The sequence below is a fragment of the Micropterus dolomieu genome, linkage group LG02 (assembly GCF_021292245.1).
Source record: "Micropterus dolomieu isolate WLL.071019.BEF.003 ecotype Adirondacks linkage group LG02, ASM2129224v1, whole genome shotgun sequence".
NCBI classification, from domain to species: Eukaryota; Metazoa; Chordata; class Actinopteri; order Centrarchiformes; family Centrarchidae; genus Micropterus; species Micropterus dolomieu.
Window position 1 is genome coordinate 23,622,495 of NC_060151.1, and position 16,144 is coordinate 23,638,638.

At 38.0% G+C, this 16,144-nt stretch overlaps 2 protein-coding genes across 4 annotated transcripts in view; both read left to right on the forward strand.

Annotated features, from left to right (window-relative positions):
- The window catches only part of LOC123967290 (zinc finger protein 385C-like), a 611,432-nt gene that overhangs the window by 234,762 nt on the left and 360,526 nt on the right, over nucleotides 1-16,144 (forward strand). The window lies entirely within an intron of this gene.
- Nucleotides 263-14,567, forward strand: stat3 (signal transducer and activator of transcription 3 (acute-phase response factor)). 3 transcript variants are annotated; one of them, XM_046034268.1, is made up of 25 exons: nucleotides 263-326; nucleotides 420-467; nucleotides 4,038-4,187; nucleotides 4,730-4,973; nucleotides 5,156-5,248; nucleotides 5,366-5,447; nucleotides 5,589-5,689; nucleotides 6,571-6,722; nucleotides 7,209-7,367; nucleotides 7,823-7,915; nucleotides 8,022-8,081; nucleotides 8,197-8,226; nucleotides 8,323-8,416; nucleotides 8,497-8,544; nucleotides 8,687-8,770; nucleotides 9,936-10,034; nucleotides 10,151-10,286; nucleotides 10,380-10,432; nucleotides 10,532-10,626; nucleotides 10,725-10,864; nucleotides 10,962-11,183; nucleotides 11,286-11,328; nucleotides 12,023-12,082; nucleotides 13,065-13,162; nucleotides 13,414-14,567. In XM_046034268.1, the coding sequence occupies exons 3-25, from the start codon at nucleotides 4,060-4,062 to the stop codon at nucleotides 13,452-13,454; spliced, it is 2,355 nt and encodes a 784-aa protein (XP_045890224.1). In that variant the 5' UTR covers nucleotides 263-326; nucleotides 420-467; nucleotides 4,038-4,059; the 3' UTR covers nucleotides 13,455-14,567. The 3 variants fall into 3 exon arrangements, with proteins under 3 accessions (XP_045890224.1, XP_045890216.1, XP_045890206.1); XM_046034260.1 differs by lacking the exons at nucleotides 263-326; nucleotides 420-467 and adding an exon at nucleotides 2,888-3,030; XM_046034250.1 differs by lacking the exons at nucleotides 263-326; nucleotides 420-467; nucleotides 12,023-12,082.

Here is a 16,144-nt window from a genome sequence, read left to right on the forward strand (position 1 = left end):
TCGAAGTGTTCGTCCTCCCTCTGCAGCCAACAAGAGCACGGTGCTTCTCTGTGGGCCACCCGCAGGGAGGGGCTGCTACGTGGAACAGCGCAATTGCGACAGCAGTAAACACGACGCTCTCAATCGAACCCGACTAAAGTCCCGCCTCTGTTGTTCATAAGCTGCATTATGATTGGCTACAGCAGAGTTGACGACTAGTATTGGTTGTTTGAGTTGTCATTGAAGCAGTTTGTCAGGTTTGCCTGGCCGGAAAGACTGCAATGTAGTGTTTGGTGTGAAGGGCTGTGCACGCATCGGAGAAGTGTGCTGGCAAGAAAAGATACACGGTTACGATCTTTTTCCGTGTGTTCTCCCTCGCTTTTCAGTAGTCACATTTTACAAAAGTCGTTTCTGATAGTTTGTGTCACTGTTTTTTTTAGCAGAGTCTTTTTACTGAGAAACTTTCCAAAGGAGTGCCAACGAGTTTGGTAAGCGACTAACATTACAACGACTTCTGCTTTTGGCTTATATTAACATTTAACGTTATGCATGGTGAGCTCTTCTATCCATAACGCTTCTGAAATACATTTGCAGTACTATGACTGGGTTAACTTATAAGTTATTCATGCAGGAGAAAACATTCTGTGTCCACGGTGTTACATAAGTTATGAAAGTGTTATTAGTTACTACGTTTTTACATGTAACATTAGCTAACTCAACTGTTCTTGCTCCGTATGGGGCTGATAATGTCATAACCAAGGCTCTGGGTCTTGTGAATGTATGTTTTCTAGTTTGCTCATGTGATATCTAGATCGCCTGTTTTAATAATGGTCATAAATGCGTCAGTTGTGAAACCGGAGTGAAAAAGGCTCAAACTTTACAGAGATGCATATTTGGACCGAGTGAAATAGAGTTTTGTTTTGTGTTTGCCTTAAATTGTCACGCCCATCTCCATCCTATCTGCAGGCCAGCATGTTGACACCCTACCTCACAGTGGGATAATTAAAATCTTCCATTCCACAAATTTGACTTTTAGGGATTAAAAGTCCAGACCTTGACAAAATCCTAATTTTGAGGTGAATAGAGGAGTTTGATTTTTCAAAATAGCATCCTTAGTGCGGATAGTATAGCTGTGAAGTCATAGTGAAACAGACTACTACACTGTTGACTGTGACAAATGAAATGTTTTAGAGTCATAGCATGACTGGCATGAAGTAGAGAAGGTTATGACCTAATTACATTTATAATATTACTCTTTTGTCACCTGTGTATACAGAGACAATAAAGTTAGCATGGGTACTGCTTTCTTTGTTCAAGGAAGTACTTCCTGGAATATCAGTGACATGTTTTAAGGAATCAGATTTTTTATCAGATGCTTTACTGTTGATGCCACATTACTATAGAGCATTGCAAACTAACACCACATATCTGGCTGGCCTGGCAATTTTCTGGCAATGGCTGCTTTATTACAATGAGATTGAGTTTCAAAGTTCAAACAAAGACAAAAATGTTAAAGATGTGGAGTTCGGATCAATATATGTGAAAAATTAGCATCTTTCAAAAGATCCCCAAGGCTATCATTGAGACAGAATGTCTAATGTAATTTGACCACCAGCCAATATGTTCAGATTTGGTGGACACATTGAATGTATGAACTTGCCTTCCAAATTAACATTTCCCTTTTATCTGTAAACTATAAACTAGTTAGCTGTTAGCTAGAAGCCAGTGGGTATGTGGCTTTAACTCAATGCCAAACATTGTTTTAAAATAATTATTACTTAATAATAAAAGAGTAATGTGACACTTCTGTAACTGTACGCACTGGTTAATTGATACTCTTGAGAACTCACAGAGGGACTCTACCATATGTCAGAACAGTCCAGCCACTTGATTTTTGTGGGTAGTTTATCGATAACTTTGTAATTCAATGGAATAAATAAAAAGTCATGATGAACATAAGGCAAGGCAAGTTTATTTGTATAGCACATTTTAACAACAAGGTAATTCAAAGTGCTTTACATAAAACATAAAAGCAACAGGGAAATATAAAAAAGTTTAAAAGCAACATAAAATATAATAAAAGTTACAGTGTTACAATCAGGGTTAAAAGAGTTAAATGGAAATATTTAATTAAAAGCAATGATAAAAAGCTAAAAACAAAGAAAAAGAAAACAGGACAGTAAAAGTTACAGTGCAGTGTAAGTTATCAATAAAAAGAAAAATCTTAAATATTTAATTAAAAGCAATGTTAAAAGAGAGAACGTAGTGGAAATAGATTATACAGTAAAAGTCACACTATGCCAAGAGGTTTGTAAATTTAACTTAAGGAGCCTCTTGGTCTCCTATTTACTTGGCAAGTCTGGCTTCTTAATGTATCAGAGAATTAATGCAGCAATAATAAGTAATATAAGTAGGCCGTACTAATTCAGGTTATGCTAAAATGAAAGGAATCCTCACATTATTGAAGATGACTCCGCATCCTCTCAGGGTTTTCACATGGCCAGGAATTCACACCATGTAGATGCACCTTTTTCATATATCAGAGAAAGAGGAACGTGGGTCACGTGGAAACTGTCGAGTTGGATGGACAATTACTGTTTTGTGCTTTACATGCTTAAAAAAACCTTACCCACAAAATGTCAGTGAGAATAATTGATTTAACTAAATTCTTCTGGGTTATTTGGGAAATTGACAATTTATTTAGGTGAAACTTAACACAAGTGTGTTTTTGTTTGAAGTTGCCATTATTCAAAACATATGAGATAGAACCTTACACTGAGTTAGCAGTTTATTAGGTATACTTGAACAATATTATCGAAGTCCGTTACAATAGATAATACATTTACACACTGAGCATTTTGAGTTGTCAGACACAGGTGTACCTAATAACACTGGTAATGGCTTCATTCAATTTAGGTGTGAGGCTATCATTAATGTTATTAGTTACACCTGTGCTTTTTATGCTACAATATTTCCGAATGTCTCTGTGGTGGGAAAAGAAGTTAAACTATAATCTTGCAATAAAGTATACACGTTCAGACACTGTGTAAGGTAAAGGTTGATTAATTTTATAGTAATTGTTAAGGTTTTGGTTAGGATTTCATTATATTGTGAGGAGTACTGACTAATTAATGAAGGAGATTCTCAAATGCAGCATGAGTGAGGCAGAAACATGGACAAATGTAGAATGCAAATTTAGGTTCTCGTTTTAACTTTTTCAAAATGTTAACAGCGCTGTCTGTGATATCTGTGCCATTTCTGCGTTACCTAGGATCTTCTGTTCTTTATCTAAATTCTTCCTAAAACAGTATTGTGCAAAGTTGGTGTACAACAAGTAGTGACTACTGACTTTTGATGATGACAGTATCTCAAAGTTATGTAAAAGAGTCTAAACAAAGGCTTCAGCTGTTCATTTAATATGAATGCTGGGAGACAACTTTCTGTTGGCTTTACTGCATGTCTGGTTATTGTTAGTGTACAGTATAGAGCCCTCAGGGGAATGGTGCAGCCTGCTGTTGGTAAGATGAGAAGGATAGCAGAACCAAGATGAGAGTACCTTGTTCAAGTTGCATTGTGCCCCTCAGAAAATTAATATGGAGGAAATGATAAAAAAACTAGTCTTATATATATGTCGAAGAATATGTTTCTCTGGTTTCAAATCCATTCCTTCAATAGCTTTTCAACATCCAAGAAAAGGAAGTGTGGTTTTCATTGTTTCTAGTGAAGACAATTGGGGCAAAACCTCAGCCAAAGATCATTAATTACTATTTGCTAAGCATCTTGACAGCTGTTCATGTCAGCCTGTATTTCTTGGTGGAGGCGTAGTGTTTCGCTGAACAGGAAGTTACTCTGCTGAATAGGAAGCCTCCCGAGGGCCTCTCATCATTTTCAGTGAAAACCTGACATTTAGCTGTTTCTCTCTGGTCAATGTCAAAGTTGTTCTGTTAATGCATTAACACTGTTATTTTTTAATATTTAGCAGCATGTGCCTTCCTAGAAATGTGCTATGGATATTCTTCTGCTTAATTGATATTGTTACCCCTGCTATTTTTATGTAGGTTTGAGGACGTGTATGTCAGGATGGCCCAATGGAACCAGTTACAGCAGTTGGAGACCAGGTATCTGGAGCAACTTTACCACTTGTACAGTGACAGTTTCCCCATGGAACTACGGCAGTTCCTTGCCCCCTGGATTGAGAGTCAAGACTGGTGAGAAATAATTGAATTCTCTGTTATGAAATGGCACATTTTGTTTCCCCTGTTTGCTAACATGTGCCATTAAATTGCTTTTATCCTCCACTCCCTCCAGTCTGGCAGTTGGCCGCTCACAATGACTCGCCACACAGAAAGCTTTTGTGTTTTAACATTCATTGTTACCCTCCTCCTTCTCATGCCTTTTACTTTCCTCATGACACCATTACAGGGATCCATTGCATATTATGTAACACAGGGCACTTGAACAATTCTGTAATATTAAGATAACAGTGTCTGGCATCCAGCATTTGGTCTTTCTCCAAAGATCATTGCCACCATCACCTAGTCAGCTTTCACAGGTTGTCTTATCACTGTGAAGTTTGATGTAGACCTGGATTCAGATACATGAATTGTCAAACAAAAGATTTTCTCCTTGTAATGTCCCTCCAGTGGTATACAGGATGTTTTGATCCAGAAAGCAGTTGTGACCTTTTACCAGATCTTAGAAAGAACTAGAAGCAATCATATCCTGATTATGTTATCTTCTCCTTTACAAGGGCTTATGCTGCCAATAAGGAGTCACACGCCACACTGGTGTTCCACAACCTCTTGGGAGAAATAGACCAGCAGTACAGCCGTTTCCTGCAGGAGAACAATGTACTCTACCAGCATAACCTGCGCAGGATTAAACAACATCTGCAGAGCAAGTACTTGGAGAAGCCGATGGACATTGCCCGCATTGTTGCCCGCTGTCTATGGGAGGAGCAAAGACTGCTACAGACTGCCACCTCTGCTGCACAGGTAAAGAAAATATGCATTTATCTAACTGTAGCCATCATATTACATCAAAGAGCTTCAGCTCATGAAGTGTAGTTGGTACAGCAGTGATATAGTATACCTTTTTAAACCAAATCACAATTCACTTAGAAATCAAGTCATAAATGGGTCGAAACAGTAGCTCTACATGTTTTATTCTCTTTCAGGATGGTCAGGCAGCCCATCCCACTGGGACAGTAGTAACCGAGAAGCAGCAGATCCTGGAGCACAACCTTCAAGACATTAGGAAGCGAGTTCAGGTTAGTCTCAATCAGATTAAGGGTTTGAATGCGCAGTAGAAAGAATCCTGAACACTGTCTAACTTGGACAAAATGAGTCTATCTTGCCATAAATATAAAAATCTGTTTTTTCGTCAGGATATGGAACAGAAGATGAAAATGCTCGAGAACTTGCAGGATGACTTTGACTTCAATTACAAGACGTTGAAAAGCCAAGGAGGTATATTCTAATTAATATTTTCTTAACTTTAGCAGTGGTATTAATATGTTGGAAAGTATTTAATTTAGTCTCAGACGAACATTTATTGTTTGGTATAGATTAACTGAATCAGGTTTGTTTGCTGACCTATGACATGTCCAGAGTTGTCCCAGGACCTAAATGGGAATAGCCAAGCAGCTGCTACCAGACAGAAGATGGCTCAGCTCGAGCAAATGCTTAGCGCCTTGGACCAACTCAGGCGGGTGGGTTTCTATGCTTTTTCATATTAAATCAAAAATACCATGCTACATGCTAGGCCACCACTATTGTCTTTTTAACACTAATTTTCTTGATTTCTTAAAACTGGAGGAAGTGTTTTGGCATGACACATGGTAGATGAATATTTTAAGAGTAATTACGTTGTTTTATTAGTTGGGTTCATGGAAAATAATGCTTTAGAGTTTGAGGAACACTAAGATACGGTACAGAGGTAAAGCTACCAGTCACGTCGACCAAGGTGACTTTATTGATAGTAATTATACCAACAAATTTAAATAATATAAATTGGAGCCCCTTTTTAAATGTTGTAGGTCAGGGGTTTTCAAAGTCTGAGACTGTGGGCCCCTCAGACAAAGCTTGGAAAAAGGTGCCCCCCCCCCCCCCCCCCCCCCAGTTTACTTGTTTAGTTTCGCTCAATTCCTGGATGCCTGTGGGATCATGATTATGTTATTTGATCTCATAGACAAGTTGAGGCAAAATAGCCTACTATTGCTGTTTGACATAACTTCAGACTACACAAAATATATTAAAAAAAGGTCTGTCGTAAGGCATTGATTAGTTTCTGATAATGTGGGAAAAACAGTTCACCTACTGTATCTCTGAACTCTCTCATTAACCAGGTCACACACGTAGGCTATTCCATGTGATCTCCTTTTGATAGGAGTCCCCCTGGGGAGGCCCGCCTCACACTTTGAAAACCTCAGTTGTAGGTTGTTCTGACTTCTTAACAAAACACCTGAATATTAGCACAGTCATTGTATGAATCCTTTAATCATTGAAATAACAATGGAAAGTCTATACCATATATAGGTGATAACTGATTATGCCCATGTGTAACGGATGCACTGTGCTTGTTATCTTGTAGCAAATTGTGACAGAGATGGGAGGCTTGCTGACCGCCATGGATTATGTCCAGAAGAACCTGACAGATGAAGAACTAGCAGACTGGAAGAGAAGGCAGCAAATTGCCTGTATTGGAGGTCCACCTAACATCTGCCTGGACCGCCTCGAAACATGGTAACCAGGGATGCAAATGTTAAGCAATCCACATTGTTGCTCCATTCCTATCTGTCCATCACTTACTGCAAGAGAAATATTTCCACAATTTCTTTCTTTTCCTTCCCTTCGGCACAAGTATTTCCTCCTTCTGCGCAAGTTAATTTGTTTAAATGTTTATTTTGATGACTGCAGGTCTATGGGTTACATTGAATGCTTCACTTAAAAATATCTTTTGACCACAAATGTTCAAGATGTTGCTACAAAGAGTCATAATAAGAAGTATGGTTGTGATTATAGCATCTAACAAGTGCATGTGGTTGTCTTTCATACCGTGAATAGATTATTTTGTCAACACAGACTTTGGTCTGTTCTTATCCTTTTTGGTGATCTCCGTTTATCTATACAGAGATCAGCTAAAATATTTCTGCTGTATTTGTTCAGTATTAACTAGTGGCATGTTTCATCAAGACATTTAACCTAAACTGGGTATAATTTTCTAATTAGGATAACATCCCTGGCTGAGTCCCAGCTCCAGATTCGTCAGCAGATCAAGAAGCTGGAGGAGCTTCAACAGAAGGTGTCCTACAAAGGAGACCCCATCATCCAGCACCGGCCAGCCCTGGAAGAGAAGATTGTGGACTTGTTCAGAAACCTGATGAAGAGGTACTGCATGTGTAAATCAGAGTTTGGGTAGGCCTCAGTGTATGATTTAATTGATTACGCTGCAGCTACTTATTCGTAATATCTGAAGATATATATGTTTGTAGTATTTGTTTTGTTGTTAAGTTAAATGTTGGTATGTATGTGAAACTGTGAGTGTCTCGGGACGGAGACACTTTTCAGAAAAATAATCTAATGATAAAGTCAAATCAAACCTTTAGGAACGGTCTATGGTGGAGAGATTCTGAGCTCAGAATTCTACTTACTAATGATAAGGAGCTTTCAGATGCATCTCACAGTCTTCATTGAGCAAATGTGATCACATCTGAGCCATTTCCATTCTATGAAGGAAAACTAAGATTTAATAGGAAAGGGCCCTTTGATCTTTCTCTTAACTGTAAGTTGTTACAATGTTTGCTGGAATACTTCTCTGAAACATGATCTGCTCTGTCTTCTAGTGCTTTTGTGGTGGAAAGACAGCCATGTATGCCCATGCACCCAGACAGACCTCTGGTTATAAAAACAGGAGTGCAGTTCACAAATAAAGTCAGGTAAGATGCAGGCTTGCAACACTTTATACATTTTAATGGCAATGTTTTATTGGTCCCATATGACACCTAATGAATGTTCACAGTATTTTTTGTCTAATTTTTCCAGGTTACTGGTAAAGTTTCCTGAACTCAATTACCAGCTGAAAATTAAAGTTTGCATTGACAAGTGAGTTTTTTTTCCAAATCTTTGGATTCTAACATTTATATTAATTTTTGATTAGTAAGATTTATTTAATGGAGGAGAAATTATTTCTGTACTGATTCAACTGTGTGTTTTTTAGGGAATCTGGGGATGTGGCTGCAATTCGAGGGTACAACTTTAAGAACACTTTTTTTCAAACCTAAGAATTTACTGTTTATTGTTTTAGAAAAGAGTTTCACTTTGTGCTTGTACTTGATTTTCTTAGATCAAGAAAGTTTAACATCCTCGGCACCAACACAAAAGTTATGAACATGGAGGAATCCAACAATGGCAGCCTGTCAGCAGAGTTTAAACACTTGGTGAGTTATAAAGGCAAACCACTTGGTGGTTGACAATGATAAAATCCTGCTATGGAGCACTAACTTCCTGTTTGTTACAGACCCTTAGAGAACAGAGGTGTGGTAATGGTGGCCGGACCAATAGCGATGTAAGTACTAAGTCTTGATGGGATAATGTAATTTAATGCGCACATTGTTTGATATCAGTATTCTATGTATAAGGATGCCCTGTGAGACACATCAATAGTCCGTGCAGTTTTTGCAGAGGTTTGAATAATGTGCTTTCTCTAGGCCTCTCTGATTGTGACAGAGGAGCTCCATCTTATCACTTTTGAGACAGAAGTCTATCACCAAGGTCTGAAGATCGATCTGGAGGTCGGTATCATGTCTCCATGAAACATTGCTGTATTCTCAGTTTAACGTTCATGTAACACCAGAAGTCAACAAAACTATGTTGGTATTTGAGACCCTGTAGAAAGTAAGTCATCAAACTTGAGTTTTTAATTAGTAGTAGTTGTTAATTAATAGTCCTCCGTCACCTCTCAAGCTTCTGAATGAGCCGTTACTGAAAGATAAACCTCCTCCGTCAACTCAGTTATTGGCCTGACCCAAGTTAATCCACTGATGGCAGGGTAACTCGCACTGAGTATATCTGTTGAAGCAAAGTTTGATTTCCCCTTATCCTCTGTGGGTGAGAAACATGTTGTTGTTGAATATGCAGGACCCAGACACTGGTATTTTAGTAGTATGTTATGACAAAGTGAACTTTCATATGTAATTGTATCATTCATTACGTATTTCTTCTAAACTCCAATGCACCTTAGAGCTTCCATCCACAGTTGTGTGAGACGCTGAGTCAAAACACTGTGTCCGTCTCAATAGCAACATCCACAATATCTATAAAACTATTTTTGTTTTCATGGCAAAACAAAGGTCTCTCCTGAGAGATGATATGTGTTTGTTGTGAAGACAAGATGATGAGACAAGATTGCTTGCATTATGAGTCAGACAATGCAATGCTGCCTCTGTGCATTATCTATAGAGTGATTAATCTAATAACTAGTTAATCTCGTATTATTCTTGTTTCATATAAGCAAGATGTAAGACGCAAAGCAAGAACTTAAACTTTAACCCTTCGGCCACATCTAATTTGTTTGCACACTAAATCTTCTTGGGCTTCACATAACGAATTTTACACACTATGATTTACTTATTTCATTTCAGTGCATCATATAATTATCATACCATATTTATATGAGCGACCCGTCATACTCTGCGTGCTGGATAAAGGACGACCCTCATCAGAACATCAAAATATCTTGTGCTAAGAACAGCAGCATACTGTCTAGGTGTAAATAATGTTAGTGTGAAGTTACGATGAAGAAGTGTCATTACTAGACAATGAAACTTCTTGAAGCAGAAACTGTCCAATGTCTCATCATTGTGCAAGAGTAAATGTTGGCAAGGAATAAACAAGCTTTTTAAAAAAAGAAGAAGGCACTATAAACATACTGAAATACATTTCCCTCCATTTGTGCAGACTCATTCCCTGCCTGTGGTTGTCATCTCGAACATCTGCCAGATGCCCAACGCCTGGGCTTCGATCCTGTGGTACAACATGCTCACTAACCACCCAAAGGTAAGACAGCACCCTCTGGTGGAAAGGGACTGAACTCTGCTGGGGTAGAGTGCTTACACATTACAGTTGTCTGTCTATGTTTTTAAAACTATGTTGGCTTGGGTGTCTCTGTACAGAACGTGAACTTCTTCACCAAGCCTCCAGTGGGGACGTGGGACCAAGTGGCTGAGGTGCTAAGCTGGCAGTTTTCCTCCACTACCAAGAGAGGCTTGACCATTGAACAGCTCACCACACTGGCTGAGAAATTACTAGGTAAGGTGTCATGCCTAAAAGTCTCCAAAAACGTTAAACATTGCACTGTGTCATATATTAATATGTGATGTTGTTCTGTAAATGTCCATCCAGGGCCTTGTGTTAACTACTCTGGCTGTCAGATCACTTGGGCCAAGTTCTGTAAGGTACTTCACCTACCAACCACATATGGCCATATGGTTCAATCTGCCAACTTACCATTGTTTTGCTTCAATGTGAGTTATTTTTATCCATCCTCTTCACAGGAAAACATGGCTGGCAAAGGCTTCTCCTTCTGGGTGTGGCTGGACAACATTATTGACTTGGTTAAGAAGTATATCCTGGCACTGTGGAATGAAGGGTAAGAGGTTGTCCTTTGTCTAAAGTAAAGTCCCTGAGCAGAATTGCTTGTTGGCTGCCTTTTGTATTATATAAAGTGTTTTGACATGTATTTTACAGGTATATCATGGGCTTTATCAGTAAGGAAAGGGAGAGGGCCCTTCTCAGTCCAAAACCTCCCGGCACTTTTCTGCTGCGCTTCAGTGAAAGCAGCAAGGAGGGGGGCATAACATTTACATGGGTAGAGAAAGACATCAGTGGTGTGTATTTGTATATATCTCTTTTTTTTAACTTATAATATTTCCGGAATTTACTTTATTTTCTATTGTGACACTGAGCTTCCTTGAATGTTTATAGGAAAGACCCAAATCCAATCAGTGGAGCCGTACACCAAACAGCAGCTCAACAGCATGTCTTTTGCCGACATAATCATGGGCTACAAGATTATGGATGCTACCAACATCCTGGTTTCACCTCTGGTGTATCTGTACCCTGAAATTCCCAAAGAGGAAGCTTTTGGGAAATACTGCAGGCCAGAAGCAGCTCCTGAACCTGAGATGGGAGGAGACTCTACGGGCAGTAAGTCACTGCCTTGTTCTTTACAACACATACTTCTGTGTATACATTTTTATTGTAGTCACTATTTTTGTGTGTGTGCTAACATTTCTTCCCCCCTCACAGCTATTCAGCCATACTTGAAGACAAAGTTCATCTGCGTTACCCCGTAAGTCACTCCTCCCTTACCTTTTAAGTCATAAGAATTTATGGGATTTGTTTCTTATGCCACCCAGGGATCTTAGCTCTTATTACTAGCTGTTGATGTTTGATTATATAACGAGATTCTCCCTGAATGTTTCTTCTCAAAAACTGCACTTCCTTTTTAACATTTTTTTTGTGGCAAGTGTTGCAAAATGTTAAAAGAAAAGAGAACAAAAATGATTTTCACTTTCACTGTGAGTCATTTCTGTCATTGGAGGAGCCATCACCCTGTTCAGACCAAGTATTTTGACTCCAGATACGTGCAGATTATGTATAGATTCAGTTTCGACAGATTGCAGTTCACACCTGGGATCAGGTTGTGTCTACACTAGTGGGAATTCACACAAAAGAATCTAGAAAACAGTAACCTAAACTAAAATTCTAGGCAAACTAATATTTATTAAAATTTTAAAATAGTGAAAATGGTCAGATTAAACATGGAGTTCATGTTGCCTTTCTTAACACCAAATATATCTGTAGCGCATAAGTTGTATTGGTATTGGATATCTGAGATATACAAAAAAAAAGAGTGATAGTGTGAGGTCAGCTGAGATCAGAGGAGTGTGTGCACAGGCCAGTCAGCCATGACTGCTTTGGCTGGTAGTGGGGTTGATGGCGTTGTGAGGTTTGCTTAGTGAGATCCTGACCTGTCTCCCTAGGTGTCCCTCCGTGTTCATGGACTTGCCGGACAGTGAGCTGCTTGGGAACGGATTCCCAGGGTAGGCGCTTGGGGGGTGGTGGCATGTAGGGCTGTGTGTGCATCTTGTCACTTTGTTTGTGTGTTTGAGGGGTGGTTTTCAGGGACACTGATGCAGTACCCCTACCTACATACTTCCTGTTTGTGTTTCCAACTCATTGCCACTTTTCTTGGTCCTAATAGAGGAGCATCTCCCTGCCTTCATCAATTTTTCATTTGATTGAGGTCACACTCTGTTTCCATGCATTTGTGTCATAAATTCTTTGACCAAATCCATTTGTTTGGATTCAACAGTCCAAAGTATTTTCACTATGATTGTTTGATGAAAATTGAAAAGCGATTTCGGATAGTAGTAGTGTTATTAATGAAAATAATTCCAAAATAATTCGTAATTCCATAAGAAAACAAGCAAGGCAAAAGCCATGTCTATTTAAACAAAGACGGAAACAAAAATAAGGAAATTTTACTTTCGTAAGCCTGAATAACGGTCTGTTCAATCCACTTAATCCACTCTGCTAACCCACAACTGTAGTGACATTGACTGTAGAGTAGTTTTCATTAACATCATTCTTAAACATAAAATCACTCACCAAAATAGAAGCAGGAACCAGTATGTAACATCTGCCCAGCCTTTCCTGGTTTCATTTGTAATGTATTTTGGGATTTATATTTAAATACATATATAAATATTTTACCACAGAGCCATCCCATTTCCATCTACTCTTTATTTATTTTTTATTTTTTTGGGCATGACTTTACGTACTGACACGAATGCTGAATTATCTTTCTATGTTGGTGTGACCTTTCCACTCATTAACCACTGATATACAGTATGAATTAAACAATGCAGCAGAATCACAGCCCTTTTACTTATGGTAACCCTGCAGTCAGTGTGATGGAGACGAACACAAATTAGTAGGTGGCTGTTAGCTTACCACTTGTGGGAAAGTGGGAAAATGGTTTTCACTTTGTCCTTTCTGTTTTCTTTTTTTTTTTTTCGACAGCACAAACTCTGGAAACACCAGTGACCTGTTCCCCATGTCGCCCCGCACCCTTGACTCCCTGATGCACAATGAAAGTGAAGTTAATCCAGGACATTTGGGTGAGTCCATACACACATTGTGTACATACACACAGATATTTGCACTTTATATGATATTCATAGACACAATGATTTCCTAATACTGTAACCCCTAAACCAAAATATTTCATTAAGATAAAAGTATTTAAGTACACACAAATACACTGTACAACTTGATAAATACATAATAATAATAATAATAGGAATAATAATAGGAATAATAGGAATAATAATAATAATAATAATAGCTGTTATTTTGATTTCTTCCACAGATTCACTCACTTTGGACATGGATGTAGCATCACCTATGTAAAGAGATTTGCCCAGTTTCTTCATTCTCTTCCCTTCTTTGTTGGGATTTGATATTGTGTTGTGACAGAGGATTTGATGTTTTCTTCTTCCTTCTGTGCACACAGCCTGTCTGTACAGTGTGTTTCTTGTTACTATGTAAAAATGAATCACTTTCACACCATAGAAAATTGAATGATTTTGAAAGATATTCTTTTAAAAAAGATTAGACTGGTTGTATTTTAAGCAGCATCCTGCTCCCGTTCAGTTCTTACCCATCTTCATAAATGTCTGGGATTGTATTTTTTGAGAACAGTGTATTTTTGCGTTGTTGACTTTTTAAATGGTTATGAATTCATGTGTTCTTTTCTTTGACTAAGAAAATGTAATGGGTTTAATTGTTGTATAAGCTATGGCGCTTTGGAATTGTACTTTGACCTATTTTTATGCATTTATTGGTCTTTTTCAATATGTTTTGTCGCATTTTTAGTCCCTGCCAAATGGAATGTCACAGTTGTTTCCCGATACCTTGATTTTATTTTAAATGGGTCTCTGTTTGTGTTTTTTTCTCCAAATGGAATATTTCCTATATTTTTTCAGAGCAGTTTGAATCATTAAAAACTGTAGTGAGAAGAAAAGACAAGGAATTTAAGACACTTCTGAGGTTATTTTCCGGTGAGCTAGTTTTCCCCGAGCTAGAAATTACATAGCATAACACGTAGAAGTGGTGCTCTGAAAACATTTTATTTGTTACTCCCATTTAAATACTGTAATTTGTGATCTTGTGAATTGCACTTGCTTTTGAAATTAGCATTTTTTTTAATTTTTGTTGTGCCTGAATTCACCTGAAATGATCAGATATGTAATGTAAATCATTTTATGAGCTGTTTATTGTAGGACAAACTTGTTATCAGAATAACCATGGATGTTTAAGAAAGATATTTCACTCTAACAGAGTGTACACAGTGAGGTGTGTAGCGGTTGACTTTTAACCTTTCATACAGTTGAGTAAACCCTGTCAGAGTTTAATGCAGGTCACATGTTTGTCTGTCATGCCATGAAATTCAAGAGGTTTTCTGTGAAATATGTTGTACTATTCATTATTTGAAAGAAGGCAATAAAAACAAGTTAGCACTAATAGTAGTCTAGTAATCTATTGGCGTAATTATTGACTTGCAAGTAAATTATAGAAACATGTCAAATGTGCTCAAAAATCGCGAATTCAAATTGTTTAACCGTAACTGACCAATAGGAATCGGCACTGTTTAGCAGATTGAAATGATTGATGTCCTCATTGTATACAACATTATATTACCATGTCACCTCTTAAACAGTAAGACGTAATTTGCAAACTATTGGTGAACTCGTACAAACAGAAAAGTACAGTACAGTAGGCCGGCAGCATCCACAAAGACCAAAAATGAATAACTTATTAAACAGCCAGTTAGAAACAGCAGCCTTGGCTGGACTTTATGTTCATGACAAATTAAGATTTAACATGATGGAAGAAAGCAAAGCAAGTGAAGCAGAAAAGACTCCTTGATGTGTAACCTGGGTCAAAAATTACTCAGCTCAATGTTTGTTTAGTTTGTCATTGCAATGAGTAGTTCAACTTTTTAATTTTAGAGTTATTCAAATTATTTTGAGAAATAATATTGTCAAAGTTTTATGTAAAAGAGCACACTGGACCAAGAGTATGTAGAGCACCAGCATCTTAAGATTTATCCACTGAGTACACCACTACCCTTTTCAACTTAAACGCTCTTTCGAAGAGGCCTTTTCACTAAAGGCATTTTGACACGTCACAGAAGGACATGCACAGGTGTAAATAATATGACTGTTGGCTGAGTTCCATTCTTCTGCTTCAGTTTTTGGTTTCTAGTATTTTGTGCATGCTGACTCACAATCGCACAGTCACGGCTCAAAGACACTTGAATAGAGCCAATGTTATTAACAACTGTCCTTTTTCTAATTTTGAAGTCTAAATATCTGCTGTGAACAGGCTTATTTCAGGAACTTTTAATCATCACTCATTCTTAACAGCCAACATTTTAGAATACTACGGCACTGCATACGAAACATATTGCAGACTTATTACACCTACACCTTACACCTTATTTACATGTATGTATCATTTAGTGATTTATGTATCAATTGATGTGGAATTAAAACATCCTGTTTTTTGAGTTTGAATATACATCTGGTCTTCAACATTCCAGATATAAAGCAGATAAAGACAAAGATGATTAGTAACAGAACAGAGATCAAACAATGCTGGATGAAGACATCACTGTTTTTGATTCAGATTCTGGACACTGTTATGCTGCCAAACTGGACAAGAAGTGACAAGCTGACACTTTTGAGCTCAACTCTCACAGATGAACAAACAGACATAGTTTTCTAATCTAGTCAGAGGAAGTCTAAAATGAGTTTCATGGCAGTGGATTCATTCTGAAGATGAAGCAAAGGCAGATAATATTGCCTGTACAATGTTCTTAGGACTGGCTGAAGATCAGCATCAGGAAAGACTGAAATGCACCATTGTAGATGGGGAAATCCATTACAACAGACCATTTACAAAAAGGAACTCCAAAGATTTAAGACAAGCAATAAAGCAATATGTGATAAAGAATATGCAAGCAATAAAGGTGTTATCTCGATGAGGAACTCGGAGCCCCAGTTGGTCTGGCACTGCCTACTGTAGGGGAAATACGT